At 44.7% G+C, this 22,577-nt stretch overlaps 2 protein-coding genes across 3 annotated transcripts in view; one reads left to right on the top strand and one right to left on the bottom strand.

The window, feature by feature from the left end:
- The window catches only part of LOC139048706 (monocarboxylate transporter 12-like), a 79,426-nt gene extending 68,067 nt beyond the window's left edge, over window positions 1–11,359 (bottom strand). Inside the window, exon 1 of one of the 2 annotated variants that reach the window (XM_070523201.1) lies at window positions 11,207–11,359. The gene's annotated coding sequence lies outside the window, so the exon portion shown is untranslated. Of the gene's footprint in view, window positions 1–9,908; window positions 10,512–11,206 lie in introns of those variants that run through there. The other variant, XM_070523202.1, reaches the window with a different exon arrangement.
- Window positions 11,360–11,520: 161 nt separating this feature from the next.
- The window catches only part of LOC139048705 (uncharacterized), a 35,528-nt gene continuing 24,471 nt past the window's right edge, over window positions 11,521–22,577 (top strand). The window contains exons 1-3 of the mRNA XM_070523200.1: window positions 11,521–11,717; window positions 11,841–11,900; window positions 12,023–14,627. Coding sequence (XP_070379301.1) covers window positions 11,691–11,717; window positions 11,841–11,900; window positions 12,023–14,627 — 2,692 coding nt within the window. The 5' untranslated portion in view covers window positions 11,521–11,690. The remainder of the gene's footprint in view (window positions 11,718–11,840; window positions 11,901–12,022; window positions 14,628–22,577) is intronic.

The raw sequence follows: 22,577 nt of genomic DNA, 5'->3' as shown, positions 1-22,577 counted from the left end.
AACACGGAAAGCTAACAGCTGCGGGTGACAACGGCATGTGCATGTCAACGGCATGCCATGTACTGCTGCTACCTCGTCGCTAACTCGCACAAAGCTTCATATCATTTAGATTCCAACATTGCATTGGATCTGCTCTTTTTTTTTTTCCTTTCTCTCCACTTTTTATTAGCTGAGCAGCGCATTTCTGAAAGCAGTTTTCCACGCTCTGCATTTTGCGGGAATCCACACATTGATCACATTTCTGCTATTTCTGCACTCTAGTTGGTACCTGTGATGTGAATAGAAGAGCTACAGAAAGTAGTCGTTGCTGTTCAATGGACTTTCTTGGCTACCTTAAATAGAAAAGCATGAAAGCTTTTGTTTGAACTTTCAGTAGCTTTTTTTTTTCGACATTGTAAGGTCGTGTTCAACATGAGCTGCAATACGGCGCCCGAATTCGAAAGCAGTCCAAGATTGAACAGCACCACCAATATCAGGAAATTTGAGAATTAGACACCTTTTCAATTACTGGTATTCATACAACCAATATTTTTGCATGATAGTACAATCACACAAGTCTTGCAATGCGTTTATCGCAAGTACCACATTGAAGCTCATGTTGAACACAACTGTACATTTGTGCAATACCTTGCAGGCACGACAGTCAGAGCATGACGTGTGCACTGATGATCAAAGCTGACGACATACCCTTTTGAGAGAAAGCATCGCTTCCTATTCAACAGGCATGTGAAAGGCAGAAATGATTCCATACGACTACTGAACTGATCTGAGCTAGATTTTCAGGAATTAACAGAGAAACACAAATTTGATTTCCTGCTGGCAGCATAGTTTCGATTTATAATCAAACTTTTTACAAGAACTGCAAAAAAAAAGGACCAGAAAACTTGAAGCAACAGCTCAGCAGTGCTGCTTACCAAACACAGATAATGTAATTCACTAAAGTCTATCTGTTAGATCTTCAAGCGAACAAATATGACACATTAGCTTGGAGCATGTGTGAGCTCTTTATACGAGCTTTCAAAAAACTGCATTCATAAATAATCGGTATATATCAGAGCACTGCAAAAGATATAAATCTTTCCTGCTTCACATTTCCTAATACAGGCAAATGAATTGTAAGCTTAATGATTTTTATTTACGTTCACTGATAATTAAATTTTTCACAATTTTGGCAGAGGAGTACATTTACCTAGGTCAACTAATCACAGGGAACCCTGACCATGAGAAGGAAATTCACAGAAGAATAAAAATGGGTTGGATCACATATGGTAGACGTGCGCTCCTGACTGGGAGCTTACCGTTATCATTGAAAAGGAAAGTTTACAATCAGTGCATTTTACTGGTGCTGACATATGGCGCAGAGACTTGACGGCTGACAAAGAAGCTCGAGAACAAGTTAAGGACCGCGCAAAGAGCGATGGAACGAAGAACGCTAGGCATAACTTTAAGAGACAGAAAGAGAGCGGTTTGGATCAGAGAGCAAACAGGTATAGACGATACTCTAATAGACATTAAGAGAAAAAAATGGTGCTGGGCAGGTCATTTAATGCGCACACTAAATAAACGTTGGACCATTACGGTGACAGAATGGGTAACAAGAGAAGGGAAGCGCAGTAGAGGACGGCAGAAGACTAGATGGGGTGACGAAATTATGAAATTTGCGGGTGCTAGTTAGAATCGGTTGGCGCAGGACAGGGGTAATTGGAGATCGCAGGGAGAGGCCTTCGTCGTGCAATGGACATGAATAGGCTCACGATAATGATGAAATTTTTGACAATTTTAGAAAAAAATTTTTAAAAAATGGATGGCCTATACGAGAAATCTGCTTCAAACAGACAGTCAACGGATTCCTTAGCTTTTTCTATTAAACACAGTCTCAGCTTTAAGATACAGTTTCATTAACACTGATAAAGCGATACAGTGGATACAAAACTAAATAGTTTAACGTGTTTGCTTGTCTGTAAATTAATGCAACCAAGGCAAAGTTTCCAAGTATTTCAGAGGAAGAAAACTGTTCCTATTTAAACATGCGTGAAACAGTGAAAAGAGTCATAAGGCAACAGGAGAACTGCTGTCAGCGAATGCTGTTGAATTTAAAAGCAAAATTCAAGCTCTGGAGACTGCAGCGAGCAGAGTTTAGCACCTAAACTTGCTGCAAAAATTTAAGCCAATCAGAAGCTTGCAAGAAAGTTTGAAGCATCACTTTGACAACTTTGCAGCTCCACAACAGCAGAAACAAATATCTCAACTCTGCAAACAGAGCACTGAAAGCACTTATATGTGCTCTATTCAATATGCAGTTTAAACACGCATTTCGTTTGCTGGAGCTTTTAGAAGTCTTATTCACAATATGACATTGTCTGGAGAGGCACAATGGATCACTTCTGTTGCTTTATATGCTCTGTCATTCTTTTTTTAAATAACTGCTGCATCTCATTGCTGCTACTGTGGAATTAGGATGTAGCAAACTCTATGATTAAATTATCTTCCAATTCTCACCGACATTCGTAAAGGAAACTTGTAATCCTAACTCAAGAACTTGCTCCAAATTTTTGGCATCATGAGGGTTTGATTTATTTGAAATGTGTGACCAATCTTACAAAATCAATTCAGCAGCTGCCTATAAGGTCATCATTCTTGATTTCTGAAGGCTTCTTCAATAAAAAGGAGCCATCTCTCAGCCTAAAATTTTGTGTAGAGTGGAAAAGCATGTGCGCAAAAGCCACGCGCAAAAATGACGAGACCAACTGGGCAAAATGTGAGCGCGTTGTGCTGCATACAACAACACGGGCCTGCAAGCTACGAATGTGATGTCTAGCTGTCCTTGCATCACCTTTCCACTCATAACCCCGGGGCAGCAACCTTCACGTGTGACTCGTCAAAACAACTGGAGAATGAATCAGCGAGCTTCCTGGACACCCGATCATCAATCGTAAACTACTCCCCTGTGGTATCTCTTGGCACAACAGCTGCGTTTAATGGGAGAGACACCACAGATGCTAGCAAGCAATGTGTTATCCTGCACTCATTCATCATGTTTAAAAGAACTTGTTGTTGGGCAAGTTGGTGCATATTAGCAAACTTCTTTTAAACCACGCGAATAAACAACCACAGAGAGAGCGCACAAGGAAAGATGCAGTCCTTGTCCCTGTCTTTGTGAGCTCTCTCTGTGATTGTTTATTCGCACAGTTTAAAAAATGTTTTCCATTTACTTTGCACTGTACTAGTGATGCCCAATACATTATTAATGACGTGACCACAAATCACAAGAACCCGCTGTTCTAATGCACCTTATACAAAGTGTATTTTCGATTTACGTTATGTCTACTATGCGAGGTTACCTTAAGAGCGAAACACTGTTGTACAGAAGCGTTGGTGTGCTGCCAGCACGGGCATTTTGTAACAGTACCAACCAATGCATGGTACTCATGTCGACTGAAGCACATGGTTGCACCGAAGTGCCCATTGTTTCACGACTGAGTCAAGCTGACATCACTGCATACAAAATTAAAATTATCTATTTCACAGCCCAAGATGGTGGCGGTTACGGAGTGTAAATAAAATTGTTTGTTTTGTATTTAATGGCCAGTCCACAACAAAATAAACATCACTCATGACTGTGCTCACACAATTAAGCTATTAATAATTAGCAAGCACTACAACTTCACCAAAGCATCTTTTTTTTTTAATGTACTAAGCAGTTAAGACCTCGATATCTGGGTGTCCCTGTAACATAACACTTCCTTGTAACATCATGGCTGCTTGTAACATTACATTCGAGCATCGGAGATAAAAACAACATAAGAAAACCAACGAATTAAAGTGAACTCAATCTAAGAACGCTATGGCTCTGAAGCGGGCGTGCTATCTATACTCCAAAACCACATTTCATTTGTGTTGTAAAACATGGGCAACTGGGGATCCCTGGGAGAGGCTTTGATCCATGAGTGGATGCAAGTTGGGCTGATGATATGTCCCCCTTTAGTGTTCAAAACAACAACTGATCTTACAATACTGTGGTATTTCAAATGTAGACAGAACCAAACCGTTAAGTTGGATCCATGTTCCATTCCCATTTAACTCTACTAGAAGTAAGGAAAATAAACACAGCTATCAATAACAACTGGCAACTGTACAATAGTATAGTTCGGCTGGTTATTGCAGGAGGACGCAACTGAAAGTTACACTACTGAAACAGCAAAGATGTAACTTTTCACTGAGGGCAGACATTTATCCACAACAGCAAAGTCAACAGAAGCTACCTAATTCCTATAGCAACCGCTCCATGCGAAACCACAAACAGTGAAGTGTAACAATTAATCGAGGGTATAGCAGTTTGTTTGCTATCACAAAGGACAAAGGCTTCATATTTGAACACAAAGCCTCAGCCTCGCAATGTATGTGGATTTCTCCATATGAACAAAGAGCCAGAATATATAACAAAGATGGAACAAGATCTTGGGCATCATTCAAGAGAAAGTGAGAAATCAAAATTTAACTCTGGCTACAAATGCCCACCACCTTTCCTAGTGTTTCAATTTGAGTACACAAAATACAAGAGAGCTTCAAGTCAATAAAAAAAGAATTTTAAATGCAGACCTACAAGCAGATGTCTTCATTGGCATTTTCTTTGTTGTGCTTTAAGTTCAATATTGCAGGTATTTCCCAATATATAGTACAGTCTTGGCAATGTTGCTCTCTAAACATTTGTCCTGTCCTAACACTGTCTTTTTTCAAGATTATTTTTCATACAACTTTTGAACATCCCTTTCAGGTACTGTGCACATGAATGTACAGTGCAGTCCACTGTTAAATGGAACACTCCTAACGTGCGGCTCTGACCTAGCTGGCACTCTAGCCGCAAATTCCAGCACAAGCTTACATCGGTCACGTGCTGCGAAGACAAGCGAATGCACATTTGCCAGCGGAAACAATGTGCATGTGCTCCACACTCATGTGTTCCCTTTCGCAGAGGACCAGATGGTAGACTCCAGCACATTGCTCAAAATAAGAAGGACTAATGAAAATAACGATGTTTAAAAAGCACGTCAGTTACATCTACGAGATGACTCTGTCTGGACTTGCACTGCACTATTATGAGCGAGCAGCGTTGGAAGAAAAAAATTAAGTCGGAGCCTAAACTTACGAGCCTTTCCAGTACATGTGCAGTGCTCAGCGAATGAAATGTGATACTTGGAGCGCATGGCTGCTGGCACTTTTTGCACAAGTGCCGAGCTCTGGGGACACCTAGCTAATGAATTGTGGTATGTATATGTATATGTATGTATATGGTATGTATATAAGGAAGGCGAGAGCCTTTGTGCTGCCTTTGCTCCCCCAGCGATCAACCAGTGCTCTCCTGTGGCGGCGGCCACCATGCGACCCAGTATGATGTTTTCATTACTGAGCAGTCTATGTGGCTGCATAGTTCATTCTCCTTTTACATAGTTTTCTTTTACAGTTATTTATACAATTCCCATCACCAGCTGTTTCCCAAGGCACGTGAAAGACAGGCAACTGTACTTACGTACGTGAAGCATACTTACAAGAGTAAAGTGTGGGAGACCACGTTTGCCGCAAGGCAAAACTTAAAGAAGGATTCAAGAATTTTTCTTTTCCTGTTGGATGTTGTTTAACGATGCTGAAGAGGCAACAAATGTGCTAGAACTGAATTTTCAAGGGGCAGGGCCAAGTGCCACTTGATGTAGAATAAGACATCCATTCGGGGTGCACCTTCATGCTGCCATAAAAACTTGATTTAACCATTGATTTTTTTTTTCTACAAGTGTACGATCGATAGCCAGAAATGAAGGTGAAGAAGCTCCTTTAACTTTCCTTGATGTGGCACCATGTTTGAGGTATTATAGGGTAAGGGTAGATGTTCCTTGAAATTTTTTTATTATTACTTGCACTAGAAGTTTGAAAATTTAGCCAATTATAGCATTTTCAAGCAGATTTCGAATATGTCATTAGTTTTTGCCTAGCTGCTTTGTTTCTTGAGTTATGTCTTGCACAACAGCAAAATATAGTGGTCTTTGCAGGCACTTTCTTGTGTATTACATTTCCACAAAAATCACCATGCTGCAGCTTATTTAGCTCCATTTAGACTTTAAAGTGCCGATATCTATCCAAACAGCATCTACTATTAGTGGAACTACGCAAAAAAAGGTGAGTACAGTTCAATATATCTTTTTTCCCAATTGCACGAGGATAACCTTGTGCCCTTATAATTGTCCCGCACTAACAAAATTTGGCACACATATACTCTTCAAGATATGTAGAACGCTGATATCTACTTGAAATAATAAGCTGGCTATATTAGGCTGGTTCAGCGACAGCATTTTCAGCATGCCTCGAAGACAAGTACACTGCCAAACCACAATTGCTTGGCTCGTTGTCGCCATAATGCTTATCCAGGAAGGCCCGCAGCCTCTTTCGTCTGCTTCCTGTTTTCCAGATCGAGGGCCTTCTTTCCGACATCCGCCACCACAACGCACAACCCATGGTTCACAGAAACGGAACAACCGCTTTAGACTTCATGCAGAAAGAAAGAAAGAAAAAAAAAAAACACTTCAGCCCCTAGCACCGAACTCTCTCTCTCTTACCACGAAAAAAGTGCAATTGGAAGAAATAGGAGCATTGCACTTATAAAGAAAATGGGTGTATGCTTTTTAATGAGAGGTGCATTACAACTGATTAAATACGGTACAACAGGCGTCGCATTCTGCCTAGCTCACTACGAGCTGCGTGTCATTTTACGAGGCTGTGTGAAGGTGGAAGAAAAAGCAAATGAAAAATGCCACAAAAGCTGCCAGAAGACACCATATGTGCTGACTAGAAAAAGGGAGTAGATTTTCTTTTTTATCTACTTCTGTCTCTGTACACAAAGGTAGACAGGTAAATGGGTTGGGCCCTTTGGGAAGGAAAATAAAGAAATATGAAACGAAAGCTGTGTCAACAGTCTTCCACGAGATGCCGAGTTCAACAGAAAGGTGTCTCTTTATGACTCAAACATGGCCCTGCGTCTGTTGCTATGGGATACTTGGCTGACTCCCATCCTTGTGGCAAGATGCTCTCAAACAACTAGCAAGAACACCGCCCTGACGAGTCATACACAATTTCCTTGCTCCACAAAATTACTGTACCTACACGAATCTAAAGCGCCCCGATTGTAACCTGCACCTGATTTTTCACAGCCAGAAATTGAAAATTCAATGTCCTCAATTGCAAACGTGCACCCGGATTTTCTTACAACAAAAAATCAGAATTCAGCAGCCCTTGATTGTCCCCTCACCAGACCTTTACCGTGGGAGAGAGAAATTGGAATTTGCTCTAATTGGAAAAGGAAAATTTAGAACCATAAGGTGGCTGAAGAGCAATTTAGACTCCAATGATGAGAAACTTCAAGTGCTTGCAGCAGCTTTGCGGCGCCCACAGTACGGCAAAGCATGGCTGCATGGCCTTCCAGATGGGAAGTTAGGGTGCAAGACTGGGATTCGGACATCACCTATTGCACTTTTGGTTTCGTTACTTGATTCTAACATGCATCATAATGTCAATTAATTTTCCTGAGATAAACCTGCATGTTAGAATCAAGTAAATAAGGTAAGTGTGAATGTAAGCACTAAAACAATTCCTTTCAAAACAGAGAAAGATTTCCGAGTTCTCAAACCTATTAGTGCTATTGCAACACTTTCCAAATAGTAAATTGCTAGAATCCCGTTATAAAGGGGGAAAAAAGAAAAGAAAATGAAACACAATGCTTGCCTTCTATTGGTGTATGCCTGGGGAACGTATCTAGAGCATGATGATGGAGTTAATTTGTTTAAACAGACTACAGAAAAAGAAAGTGTCACAACAGAAGCTGTGTTGCTTTGTTGAATGCTTTACTGAAGTGGTGTGTGTGTGTGTGTGGACGTTAAAATTGTAGTGCACTCTTCAGTGCAGTCACAGATGCCAAGTAAAGCTGAAAGGAAAGAATCCGCAAAGCGTTTGCAACTGCAGCGCATTTTTACGGTGCAAAATGACAAGCTTTGCAATGCTGGCACCACAGCATTTTCTGCTGTGTTCTGCGAGAACTGTGGAGCATCTCACTGGTAGCTTCGTGTGCCAGCATACCGAGGTTTGAGTATGACAAGGACACTTTTCTACGTGCAACCGAGCTGCAACTGCGCGCTGCCCACATGTACATATCGCAGTTTGTCCCTTACACATATAAGGTGCCAACGTTAATGATGTTTTTATATACAGCACTTTATACTGAGACAAATATATCTGGCATACAGATGCCTTGAACTGCACAAGAATTGCTATATTATTGGAGTGAAACAGCAGCAATTTTTATAGTAAATGAAAATGCACACGAATCTCCTGAGATGCACGTATTTCTGCAGGTTGCAGCTCACGTAATTCCTTTCCTACTGCTATAATAAATGTGTTTACTTTCGGTCCTTTATGTTTTAACATTTTATTTAAAGAAGCAGTAGTTGCAACATATAACCTAATAGTATAAGTATATAAGCATATAATATAAGTATAGATAGTATAAGTACTGAGTGAAAAAAATCTTAAATATATAAAATATGCCCTCTGGCTTTTAGTTCCCAACAATTTTAAGTCAGACGATGAAAAAAAATCATTATGCAGATTTGTTGGCATCAGTGCTAGCCCATGCTATGCAGGAAAGCAGTAGCTTTGCAAATGTGAAAATGAGTAAGTTTCTACTGTGAAGAGAGCATTCATATTTTACTAATGGTAGCAGGCACCTGGTTCATTTTTTACAGCATTCTTTAGGATTGCAAAGCAATGGGTGCCAGCTCAGTGAGAATGCAGAAACCTACTCATTCTTGTATATTGCACTCGATCAGCTTTTCTGTGCAAGAAAGCTGGTCTAGTAAGGGTTCAAATTGCGCTAGAGTCTTGCAAGTATTTTGTTCAGTTAGTCAAGCTTCGGTCGTAGGTTGGCCTGAAATCGACTGTGTGCACTTGTGAGAGGCAAAAACCCCATGCAATGGGAAGTATTGAACGTAATAGCTTGTACATCACAAGGGTGATGGATGAAAGCAACCGACAGTGGGAAGAACAGTATTGTACTTGATATTAGTCAAGCAGAATTATCAAAATAATATGCACTCATGAGCATTTACTGTTGATTGAGGCATTGTTAAACCAACTTAGACGACCGATCAGAAAATTAGACAACCCCACAAAAGATTCGGTGCCTTCACTGCAGCTGTCATTTAAATATTTTGCTGCCGAGTCAATAGAAATGTGAATTCTGCATCGTTTCATTGAGGAAGTGCCAATAGCAATGGAGGCTAGTTTCGATGATACCTTCAGTCAAAGCCTTATTCTTCCAGACTCTTGCTTTGCGAAGCACATATATAATCATGAGTATACGCTTGATCAGGAGGCCAGAGGTTAATAGTCAGTAGCTTTTAAGTGTATGTGTATATATTAAATAGTGGAACGGAAATTGAGTAGATAGTTCAAATGCGCGTAGCCTAATGGTCGTTTCAGCGTTCGCCCAGTTACTGCTCAGAGTCGCGCGATAGAGCATAAAGGTCAGCTGGGAGAGCCTCGTGAATAGACTATAGCAAGACGAAAGGCAGCGACCGAGTACGCAACAAGCGGGCAATAAAACGGACACTTGCGCGATCACAAAATGGAGAAAAAGCGCGCGCGCGAGAGAGAAAGGTTTCGCAGCAGAGTCCCGCTTCCACAGCACGGCAGTAGAAGCGGGCCCGGCGTCTGCAACTAAGCTCTCCGCCCGTTTTACGCTCGTGGAAACTTCCGAGACTCAAGTGCGATGTTACGTGCAGCGTGCCGATTGCTAGGTGTGTGTGGTTTTTCGCGGTGGCACACTACCGAAAAAGGTATAGTTAGAAAAAGAAAGCAAGAAAACGAACCCAATTGCAAGCTGCGCGTATCCCGGCAAATCCAGACTGGGTGCTGCGCGACCTTGAATACCAGACAAAAATAAGAACGAAAGCCAGTCATAATAAAGTACACGCCCCGCAATTACCGCGCGTCCCAGCGAGCCGGCCAAAAATGACCCGGAACGTGCCGGACTGACACGCCAGCGGGTCGATGATTGCGTACAGGCGAGAACACTCGCGTGATGAAAAGCGCCGACGGGCACGGCTGACGGCAATGAAGAAAAAAATTACAAAAAAAAGCAAGAACCGACGCCTCCAACAATGTAGAGGCGTGCAGAAACAGCGGATACCCTGGCGACCGCCGAGTTACTAACACGCCACTATTATTGGTCACTGGGACAACAGCTGAGAGCATTTCTACCGCTGAGGACAATTTGCCGCCACGACAACGCAACCGTGATAATTCGCTCTCGCATTAAATTCGCACGAGCGCGTACCACGTAGAGCTCGCTAATATTTGACTCGACGCATTTCGGTTGTGCGCGCGCACGGGAGCAAGCGCAATGTGCCGCTACACTGACGCTGCAATGCGGACAAATTGAGTGGACGCGCGCGCGCGGCACACCTCCACGACGTACTATCGAGTGCGGCGCGCGTTGTATAGTTATATATTACACGAACGCGCTTACAAAAGAAAAATGCGCACATCTTCCGAGAGTGCATTCGCTCCTTGCGTGGTCAGGTGTTTTTCCACTCGGCCCATTCACGCGTCCGGGCGCTTTCCGAAGCACGCAAAGGCACCGTACGACCACGCGCCGTCTCCGATATCCGAAACCCCCGTCCGAAACAATGCGCTGGCAGGACAGGACGTGTCCCACCGAATCGCTCGAACGGATGCGACGTCTCAACTGACGCTACCCTCCCAGCGCACCCTACGATGCCGAAGGACGCCCGGGATTTATCCGGACGATGATCATCTTTGCTGCACAGAACGTTCGTGTCGAACTTGCTGATCGAAAATTAAACGTGCAATGATGCGCGAGAAATTAAAAAAGCGCACGATCGACGACACCTGTAAGGACGGAACAAAGAGTACGAAAGGCAGGTTTGGCCGTGATTCAACGGCACCCGCTTCACCGAAAAGCGAAATTAAGCGCAGTGAAACAAAATAACAAAGAAGTAATACAGAAAAACGGAACCACAGTGCATTGCTGCCGCGATCAGCTGCGGCGCGCCGACGATGGGTAGTCTAAGGGGAAAAAAAAAATTGAAGAAAAAAAGCAGCAACGCACTGTGCACGAAGGTAAACAGGATCACGGCTTGCTTACCTCATAATTCGTCTCTCAGCTGATCATGAAGAAGATAAAAGTTATGTAGCGTCGTTTCCAAACAGAAACTGAGGAATTACAACAAAGAAAACCAAAGAGTCAACACAACCGACGCACACTGGCTGGCTGGTCGGGAGCTAAACAGCTCTAAAAGCGAGCTGGCCAGCAACACACCAAGAACCTCAGGGACACCTGGCGACAAGAACTAATAAGAGCAAGTCTTGATCTTTTAAGGCTGCTGCTATTCTCAAAACTGCTGCACTTAAAGCATCAAAAATAAGGATCAAACAATTATACAGTGTATTCAGATGCGTGAAAGCGTGAGTACACTGCTGGAACGATTTGCGAGCAGCAGGTGGCGGAGAGAGAAAAACATGGCGGCGCGCGCCAGTCTTTGGTTCTGATCGCTGCCAACTTTTCTCTGTAAGCCGCGCGGGCTCGCGAAATTTGGGATGACAGTTCGCAATATTGCCAACACATCACCATGGACGTCTCTAGCCGACAATCAGAGGTATCTGAGTTCTGTTTCAACACTTAATTTGTCTTTTCATCGCGCAGTTAACCCCAGCTGTGCCGCCTTTTTGAGCAAAGTTGGCTCTATAATGAAACTTTCTTTTCGCTCGTCTCTCTTCAGATCCTCGGGCAATTGGAGAAGATGCGCAAGGAGATTGCTAGAAAGGAACGCAAGTTGCAGGTTAGTTATTTGCCTGTGTCTTCGTTTGAGTTTGTCTCGGCAAACTTGATCTTTACTCCGATGCATGGTGACATGCTTTCATGCCGGTGCCTTCCTTTCTTTCATCTTCTCGGCGCCAACAGAAACTGAAGCGTCTGTCTGCTCAGAAGAGAAGTTACGACAGCGCCGAAAACAGCTCCACCGCGGTAGAAGACACTCGATTGCTGGCTTCTCTTGGCGTTCGGTCACCTCTACGACCGCTTGAAACGACGCTTTCTCAAAGTGAAATTTGCCAGTCGAAGCCGCTCCGGAGAATAGATTCGCAAGGAAAAAACATTAATTTACGGGAAACAGAAGTTGATTTGTGGGAAACAGACGAAAGTGCCTGTGAACGCCGTTCGCACGTCGATCGGACGCGAACCGAGATCGGTGAACGCGAAGCGGCTGCCAGTGCCCAAGATGGTGAAGTTAAGCCATGCGGTGCGTCGGCATGTGAAAGAGTTTCGCCGTCGGACGCGCTTCCCGGGCCATCAAAGGGGGAACAGAAACACCCGTCGAGAGCCGATGACTGCCGATATTCAAGCGTCGAGAGATCGCCTGCTGAAACAAGCCGTGATTCTCGAGTACAACTCACCTCGCACTTCTCGCCATATCTCGTGAGCCCTGTCCACAGTGCACCTACTTCGGTCACCGAAGCAAGCGTAGATCCTATATCAGCAGGCTTTAGTTCGGGGAAGGAATTGTGTTCAGGAACCAGTCTTAACATCTCGAAACGCGAAGGCGTGGCAGTGCTTAGCACAGCTGAGTGTTTTCCTGCTGCTTTTGGGCCTAGCAATCTACGAGGTGGAGTCAACCAACATGAAAACCAATCGGTGGGTCTATTTCAACAAAACGAAGAAGATGGCAAGCACACTGCAAGGTCGTCTCATGTCAGCATTATTGGAGGTAGAAGAAGCTGCAAACAGTCATGTGTGACCTCTGCCGATGTAGCCATGCCAATTGTGCAATGCCACGAAAAACAATCAATTGTTCAGAATGATGTCCAGTTGCTGCCCATTCCAGACAGAGAGAGCTTGCATGACGAGCATGTGGATAACTCCCAGAAGGAGATGTTCGAAGAGCAGGAGGTGTATCTGGACAGCCAAGACAACAGAGACACCGTCACAGTTACTGAAGAGCCTGCAACTGAGAGCACCGAAATGACAGAGCCTCAGTGGCAAACAACCGAAACTTCAGATTCTCTCAGTTCCAAGTCATGGTCTCCCAAGCGCAAGAGGCGGCGGACAATGTGCAAGCCACCGGCACTATCGGCCGCTGCAGAAACAAAAAGCTACAATTTCAGACAACGAAGGCTTTCTCACAGCCCTCCTGTAATGAGACCGATGAGCAGAGAGGCCAAGAATATCCTGGGCGCTTTTCAAAGGCTCATTCAACAAGCACGTCAGCTACCCGTCTCTACATTTCAGCTGCAATTTGAGAAACTGGGCTTGCATCAATATTGGGACGCGAAGGGCATGCCTGGTCAAGCAAATCCACAGAGGCTTGAAAATGGGTTTTGTGGTAGGTTGTTGTCAGAGGAGTGTTGTGATGAGACGGCCGTTCGCACAGGTGCAGAACAGGTCAAGGGACGGATGAATACCGATAGCCCTTCTGTGCTCCAGACACCAACGTCCTCTAGGAGGTTTGAGTCGGCTTCCGTAGCTCTGTCGCTCTTGCCAGACAAGGGGAATGGAGTGCCACAGAATGCAACAGACTGTGATAAACGAGAGACCCGACGTAGTCGCCGCCAGAAAGGACAATCTTCTGTTTCTTCGGGCTCTGCTCAACTGGAAAGTATCGCAAGCTCCACTGTGGCTCCTGGTGGCCGGTCCAGCAGAAAGGGGAGGTCGATGCCTGGTATTGTTGTGCGCAGTGTCAGCAACATGACTGATGACTGTAGTCAAGCCACTGATGCGGAGCCAAAAGAATCTTCTCCAGTTTGTGAGCACACAACACCTAATGTGCAACTGCCGGAAGTGGCTCGGTTCCCAGGTGGCAGAACTGCAAGCCGTACTGTGGATCAGTGTTTTAGAAAACAGTGTGAAAAAATTGAGACACCAGTGTCTTCGACAGTTGTCTGTGAAGTTGCCGCTTTACCCGAGGAGGTTGAACAAAGCTCGATGCACGTACACACAAGTCGGGAAGTGTCAGGTGTAAGTGTTAGCACAGCTATCAACTCCTTTGAAATTACTGCTGTTGAAGTTCAGAAGCGCACGGTAGTGGAAATGTGTTTGCATGACGTCGGCAGCGCTTCCAGAAACCTAATTACTAGTCCACAAGAGTCCGGAAATCATGTGCACCTTGTAGACAAGCAAAATAGTTGTAGAACTACAAGGAAAGTGTTTACTGCTTTAACACGTGTGCTTGATGGCAAAGACGAGTGTTCTTCACAAGAACTTGACAGAAATGGTCGGCAACTAGAGAACATAAGGTGCACAATGTCGTCCACACGGAGTGATGTTTGCGAACCAGTCAATGGGCAAGGTTCAGAGTGTAGCGACGGCGAAGATGCTTTGGCAGCAACAAGTCCAGCGCACAGCAACCTGTTCACTCAGAGTGAAGAAAGTGACAGTGCTGGAGGTGAAATCAACGAGTTTGTCACCACTGTCGTAGCACAGCTTAATGCACGGACGAGTGGTGCTGCAGACCACAGGAATGTGGATCAGCCACAAGACAGCCAGGCTAGCCAGAGTGACAGTGCAACTCCTGGTAAGTGTTGGCTTTTCGAGATCATCAGTCATCCATTTTAGCAGGCCGTTTAGCCGTTGTTGTTAAAAGCATTTTTCATAAATGACAATATCACGTAAATATTGGAGAAGTGGTGCCAGTACTTTATAAATATGGGGCCAGTTCTTAGTGACGTGAATTATCTGGCAGTGATTCCTCGGCGTCTGCACTGCTCAGCATCTTGCGTTGAGCCGTGCTTGCACCGATTGTTTTGTGCAGTATTCATTTACATGTCAACTGTGTAATATGTGAAACGTCAATGCAAGCTTTTGTTAGCTATGAAATTATGCATATACAGTCATTGTTAATAGTTGTGACCTGTATTTGCACTCCTGTAATAGCACTTTATTGAGGATAACAGTGGACATAAATAAACAATGGCTAATGAAGAAGCATTCAAACATTCGAAGTTATTCAAACATAAAGAAAAATGCATTGCCAGCTGTTTCTTTTTTTTCCTTTTCTTTTTTTCTTTCTTTTTTGCAGAGGGGCTTATTGATGCTTCATTTTTGCGGCACTTTGTTGACACTGTTTGTGGTAATGTGCTTTCTCTACACCGCCTCTTTTGTACTCGCAAAGGGCGACAGAGTGTGGACACACACCGTCATTGACAGCATGGAAATCCTGCACTAATACACAGTCAACGTGTGGTTCGTTCTCCTTAAATGATTTAGGTCCAAATTCGCAACTTCCTTTCCTTGTGATCACTTGCTAACCTTTTATGAACATCTTAGCACCTCTTTACTGTGAAGTGCTGGTGGAGGAAGCAAGTTTATTCTGAAAGCTCTCTTCATCCAACCTTCCAAAAGCACTGCTTTCTTAACACTTTACCTACCGTAGATTAGCTAGGCAAGTCCATGTGTTGCACCCCAGCTACCATGGAGGAGCTGGGCTAGTACACAATAAAAAGAGCTAATGTATCTTACCAAAGACAATGTGAGTGTGTACACGCATCTAGTTATGTTTTTCAGTCACAGGTGGCACTGAAAAAAAGATGTGAAATCTTGGCAGAAGCATGTATGAAGTTGGCAACAAGAGAAAAAATTATGGCAGAACTTACCTTGCGATAAATTTCAACAGTAATGTGAATAGTAATCGAGCGATGTAGCGACCGATCATATCTAATATCTTGAAGTGACGATTATTTAGCACGTATTGTGGTAATTCTGAGACTTTCATTGCTTCAGTTATATGCCAACTGCTCTGCTATCGTTCCACTTTGCTATGACACTCACTTGCCAAGGTTGCCCATGGGCATGGAGGCATGATGATGACTAAGATGCCAATGCAGAGACGATGGAATAAGAACAAAGGAATGATATTGTTACGTAAGAAGACGCAGATGAAAAGCTATATACAAGTATATTTACAACGTAATACGCCGCACTTGGCCAAGAGGCAACAGCCTGCACTAGCCTCCAATCGTCGTCGTCGTCTTCTTACTGCTCGCCTCTTCGTCATTGGTAATACTATTCCATAGCACTATCCCCGGCAGCAAAAGCGCCGTCCCGGAGCGACTAAAGGCCGGACTCAGAAGCAGTGTAGTAGGCCTTGAGCCTATTGACGTGCACGACATCACTAGATGCCAGAGTAGATGACGAGGTTCAGCTCACAGGAGCAATTTTGTACGTCACAGGCGTCACCTGGCACAGCACGCGGTAGGGCCCTGTATATCGCAAAAGGAGCTTTTCTGAAAGTCCGACGTGACGAGAGGGTGACCACAAGAGCACGAACGCACCAGCCGAAAACTGTACGTCACGGTGGCGGGCGTTGTACTGACGCTGCTGAGTGGTTTGCGAGTCCGGCAGTCGAGCACGGGCAAGCTGGTGTACATGGTCGGCGAGGGCGATGGCGTCGCGCGCATACTCGCTTGTTGAGATCGAAGCAGGAGGAAGTACCGTGTCAAGGGGAAAGATTGGTTCGCGACCATAGAGTAGATAAAAGGGAGAAAATCCGGCGGTGTCGTGCCGGGAAGAATTATAAGCAAATGTGACGTAAGGAAGGGCAATGTCGCAGTCGTGGTGGTCTTTGGAAACGTACTTGGACAGCATATCGGTAAGAGTACGGTTTAACCGCTCTGTCAGGCCATTGGTTTGAGGATAGTATGAGGTAGTCAGCTTGTGTTGAGTGGAACAGGAACGTACAATGTCGGCGATAGCTTTCGAGAGGAAGTTATGACCACGGTCAGTGAGCAGCTGTGGCGGGGCGCCATGAAGTAAGATAATGTCACGCAAGAGAAAGTCCGCGACGTCAGTGGCGCAACTGGTAGGGAGAGCCCGCGTGATAGTGTATCGGGTGGCGTAATCGGTTGCGACGGCTACCCATTTGTTCCCAGAGGATGACGTGGGAAAGGGACCAAGGAGGTCTAATCCAACACGAAAGAATAGTTCCACAGGGACAGTGATCGGCTGGAGATGACCGGCAGGTAGCACCTAAGGTATTTTCCGACGCTAGCAGGTATCACAGGCAGCAACATAGCGTCGGACGGAGTGAGCGAGACCAGGCCAGTAGAAGCGGCGGTGGACGCGGTTGTATGTGCGGGTTACGCCAAGATGTCCTGCAGTAGATGCGTCATGCATCTCAAAGAGCACAGTCTGTCGTAGATGGAGCCGTCAGGGAGGAAGTTCCTTCTATACAGAATGCCGCCCTGGAGGACATATCGGCGAACGGACGCGTCGGTAGGTGTTGAGTGCAGATGCTTGATAAGTGCTCGCAGTGATAGGTCTCGGTACTGCTCATCGGCGATGTTAACGAAGGCAGACACAGAGAAAATGCCGTTGGCGCTACTACTTTCGGCGGCGTCAGGCTCGTCTACCGGGTAGCAAGACAGCTAGTCAGTGTCCTTGTGTAGTCGGCCAGATTTATAGGTGACAGTATACGAATATTCTTGGAGGCGTAAGGCCCAGCGACCAAGTCTTCCTGTAGGATCTTTCAGTGAGCATAACCAGCAAAGCGCGTGATAGTCTGTGACAACAGAAAAGGGTCGGTCATTTAAGTATGGGCGGAACTTCGCAACCGCCCAAACTAGGGCCAGACACTCACGCTCAGTGATTGAATAGTTGCGCTCGGAGGGTGAGAGGAGCCTGCTGGCGTTGTGCCAGTACTGCGCCAATTCCGTGACCGCTGGCATCAGTACGGACTTCGGTAGGCGCAGAAGGTCGATTAGATGCAAGAATGCAGAGGCCTTGTTATCGCCCTACTGGAAAGGGGCGTCTTTTTTCAAAAGCTCGGTTAGTGGTCGTGCTATGACGCGAAATTTTTCACGAAACGGCGGGAGTAGGAACAAAGGCCGATGAAGCTGCGCACATCCTTGACACACTTCGGAACAGGGAAGTGCGTAACAGCATGGATCTTGCTTGGGTCCGGTTGCTCTCCGTTCGCGTCAACGAGATGCCCAAGGACGGTAATCTGGCGACGGCCGAATTGGCACTTCGATGCGTTCAGTTGCAGACCGGCGCGACAAAAAAACATCCAGGACAGCCGAGAGGCGCTCGAGGTGCGTAGCGAACGTTGGGGAGAATACTATAACGTCGTCCAAGTAGCACAGGCATGTGGACCATTTGAAACCGTGAAGAAGGGAGTGCATCATGCGTTCAAAAGTGGCAGGAGCGTTACATAGACCAAATGGCATCGCTTTGAATTGGTAAAGACCGTCCGGAGTTACAAAAGCAGTCTTCTCGCGGTCGAGATCGTCCGTGGCAATCTGCTAGTAGCTGGAGCGGAGGTCAATAGAGGAGAAGTAGCGAGCACCATGGAGGCAGTCAAGGGCGTCATCGATCCGAGGTAGGGGATACACGTCCTTTTTGATAACCCTGTTAAGGTGCCGATAATCCACGCAAAAGCGCCATGAGCCATCCTTCTTTTTTACCAGTACAACAGGTGACGCCCATGGACTACATGACGGTTCTATGATAATCATGACAAGCATTTTGGGAACTTCTGCGTGAATAACTTGACGCTCAGCCGTTGACACTTGATACGGGCGGCGATGAATAGGAGGGGCATCGCCGGTATTAATGCGATGTTTGACAGCTGTAGTTTGGGCCAAAGGACGATCGGTAAAGTGAAAAATATCGTTGTAGGAGAACAGAACGCGGTAGAGCTCACAAGCATGCTCGGACGGCATGTCAGGGGAATCATTTTCTGGAAGTCAATGAGGGTACAAGTTGTCGACTGCGATGGTAGAGGAGGATCGGCTGAGTCGAGTTGTCATCGCCGGGAGCCATGAAGCTAGGCTCGACGTACCGTCCACTGCGAAGCTCCGTGACGAGGCACAGGGAACGTCCACCTCCACCAGATATGTTACGTAAGAAGACGCAGACGAAAAGCTATATACAAGTGTAGTTGCAACGTAATACACCGCACTTGGCCAAGAGGCAACAGCCCGCGTTAGCCTCCAATCGTCGTCGTCTTCTTACTGCTCGCCTCTTCGTCATTGGTAATACTATGCCGTAGCAATATTGGTAAAACAGCAAAGGTGCATAACAATGATGACATGATGACAATGAGATGTTGATTAGTAAATTATGACGCTGGTATAATGACAACAAAGTAACAACGACAATGTTCGGACAATGAGTTGACGACAATGGCATGATGTTGGCAGTACGGTGGCAACCAGATGAAGCGGGAATGACGACAACAGTACAGCCAGTATGATGAGTATACCATGAGTAACAGGGAATAACGTCAATGGATTGGCGAAGGTCGTACGAAACGATGGCATGACTACAATGGGATGACGATACTGAAGTGATGGTGAAACGACAGCATGATGATAATCAGATGTCGAAGTTACAGTGATGACGATATAACGACCGTGATGGCATCCCATTGACGGTATGACAAAGAATGCATGACGGCGACTGTATGATGACAATGCAGTGATGAAAATGGCTTGAGGACAATGGGATGGCGATAGTGTATGACTATCGAAACCTGTGTGACAAAGACAGAGTGACGAAAGTCTGATGATGAAGCTGGAGTGACGACGATGACACGACCATGGCGGCATTGCGAAGATAGTCTGACAATGGAGGCATGGTAGCAACTGTCTTATGATGATGGCATGACATAGCCTGTATAATCATGATTGAATGACGACAGTATGACCAACATACAATGACGAAAAAAGATTGACATCGATGGAACAGCTAACGAGGTATGACGTCAATGGCATAATAACGATGGTGTGATGAGAGTCAGACGACAAAGCTCAAATAATGATTGTGCAATGACCACGACGGCTTTACAACTCCAAACACATACCTAGTGGCCCAAGCAATGACACAACTTGGATCACTGGGTTGGAGTACATGCCATGACGATAACAGCATTTCGTCAGTCCATGGAGCTGGAATGGTGACGATCAAACGACCACGACAGCATCACTATGCAGGTGTCACAATGAGTGAACGATGACAATATCATGATGAATGTCAGATGACAAAGCTGGAATGACGGAAATGCATTGAGCACGACGGCATCATGGCCACGAGCCCATACCTAGTGGCCCAACATATTAGACATCTTAGGGGTTGCGGCAGAAGGCGTGGTGACGACACCCTGACGAGAGTCAGATATCACGGAGTTAGAATGGCAATGGAATGACCATGACAGCATCACACCTAGGAGCACATATCATATGGCCAAAACAGGCAGTGAACTTGCGCCACGGGGTCAGATTAAGAGATTAGACAGACAGACAGACACGCACGCACTGAAGAGGCTTAGATGAGCTAGTTGGTTGCTGGCGTGATGAAACATGGTTAAATCAGCGCATGTAAGGACAGGACAAAGAAAGAATCCATGGAGGACTATCGCCGATGTTCTCCGTGAATTCTTTCTTTGTTTTGTCCTTACACGCAACGCTTTAGCCATGTTTCATCAAGATAGAGAGACAGAGAGGCTCAAAACAGCTAAAGTAGGCAAAGAATGCTAATCGCATTAAAATGACATTGTCATCATCATTTGGTAAAGGCCATACAGAATGACACTGCACTAAGTAATGGCATTCTACGTGTCTAAATGTGATGTCACGTGGCTATCAGCTGTGTCACAATCACAACCCTCACAGTGCAGAGAAGACGCATTTTGGATGTTCAATTTTTTATTATTATTATTATTATTATTATTATTATTATTATTATTATTATCATCATTATTATTATTATTATTATTATTATTATTATTATTAGCTGAAGAAGATGAATTTAAGCACTGCACTGAAGCCAACTTTCCTTAGAAATAATAAAATTTGTGTTTTCCATACAAATATGTCATTCTGAATGTATGTCTGGCAAATTACTTATGTGATAATGCTGGTCTATCTAGCATGAAAAAGGAACGGTATTTTGGAATGTTATTTCGAAAATAATTTGGGAGGCAAGGACTTAAAAAGGGCCTTGACAGGGTTCTCCACCAATCCTCAGTTTGTCATTGTAACTGGGGGTGGAGGGTCCAGTATGATTACACATAAAAAGAAATTGGGCTTTCAGCACACATTTTAACATGAAATTTAAATTTTCAAATCACTACCTTTAAGCCCCTCCTACTGACAGCAAATGCCATTTTGGCATGTGTTGTGGGAAGTCGGGAACTGTGGGGCTGCTGTGTTGACTGTTTCAAAACAGTCGGGAACCACATCGGACATCTTCCACTGCACATTCTGGAACCCAGTGTGGCAGCAGGGACATTACTGGTCAATACTGCCCACAATTTTTTCACTTGCACAATAAAAGGAGCACAAACCAGAAAACACTTGCAGAAACTAGCTCGAGCTGACTACTGAGCTGCACATGCAAAAATAAAACGCATTGTGAACATGACATATTTCTCATTGCTAATATTGTTTCTGGTGCTTGCAGTACAAAAAGGCATGTTTTTTTTTTAGATTGGCTTCCTTTACTTTGAGGGAGCGATAACTGGGGGTGTGAATCGTCTTGTCAGCGTTTAGTGTTGTCAGACTGCTATACAATTCAAGTGTGATAATAAAAAATAAAAATTTTCTACCACATGGAATGTACTTGAATATTGCCAGTTTCCAGTGGACGTAACATGCAGTGAACTAGTTTGCAGTGCAGAAATCAAGACTGAAAATCAGTTTTCATGGTCCCTAACAAACGTATACCATGCATCTCGGCTCGAAGGCACCTGTCATAAGTTTGATTTAAATGCATTTCAATTATAAAGTAAATGAAGTTGGTCAAATATCTCTTGCCTCAAAGTGCTAATATACACACGTGTGGTTGCCTTCTTACAGTCTGGCTTACTTAAAACAAAAGATTGCCACAGATTGACATAACTGAAAGTTGGCAAAGTTGGCAGGGATTCACGTTATTGAAAGGCAGGCATGCAAGCATGGACAAGAGTAAGAATAAAAAGAACTGCACGAATGCAGCATTTGCGTTTTCCAATTCGTTCCTATGTGTACCCATGTTTGTGCACCTGACTTTTAGTGGCTAGCACAAAATGTGACATGATCTGGCCACACCACCATGCCTATTGCCTTGCGAAAGGCCATTTTTTCCATACCACACTCGGGTCTCACCGCCGTTCAGCAACAGGTTACAGCATGCACTACCTCCACAGGCGAACATCACATGGGAGAGCGATGAGGTAAAGTGCTTGTACAGGAAATGTTGCATGGAAGTGGCTTTTGGGCTAACTGCCTTTATGGTGAAGAACTCGCTAAGGGCACAACTCACTGAGTAACTAAGGGCACCTTAGTAAGGAAGCTTTCAGAATCGATGCAAGGTGGATTAACTGCAATGAAAACTTCCTCACTGAGGTAGGGAAGGCTTCAGAATTTGTGCCTTAATGTAAGTTTTTCATGTCCCTTAAGTCCCTCATCTTATTGCATGCGGTCACACACATTGCATTGACCTGTTACCAAATACAGGCTTGGATACTTAGAGAATTATCCACTTTTCA

Source organism: Dermacentor albipictus, chromosome 8 (genome assembly GCF_038994185.2).
Source record: "Dermacentor albipictus isolate Rhodes 1998 colony chromosome 8, USDA_Dalb.pri_finalv2, whole genome shotgun sequence".
Classification (NCBI taxonomy): Eukaryota; Metazoa; Arthropoda; class Arachnida; order Ixodida; family Ixodidae; genus Dermacentor; species Dermacentor albipictus.
Note: the sequence above shows the minus strand (reverse complement) of the source record. Positions and strands in the feature narration are given on the sequence as shown.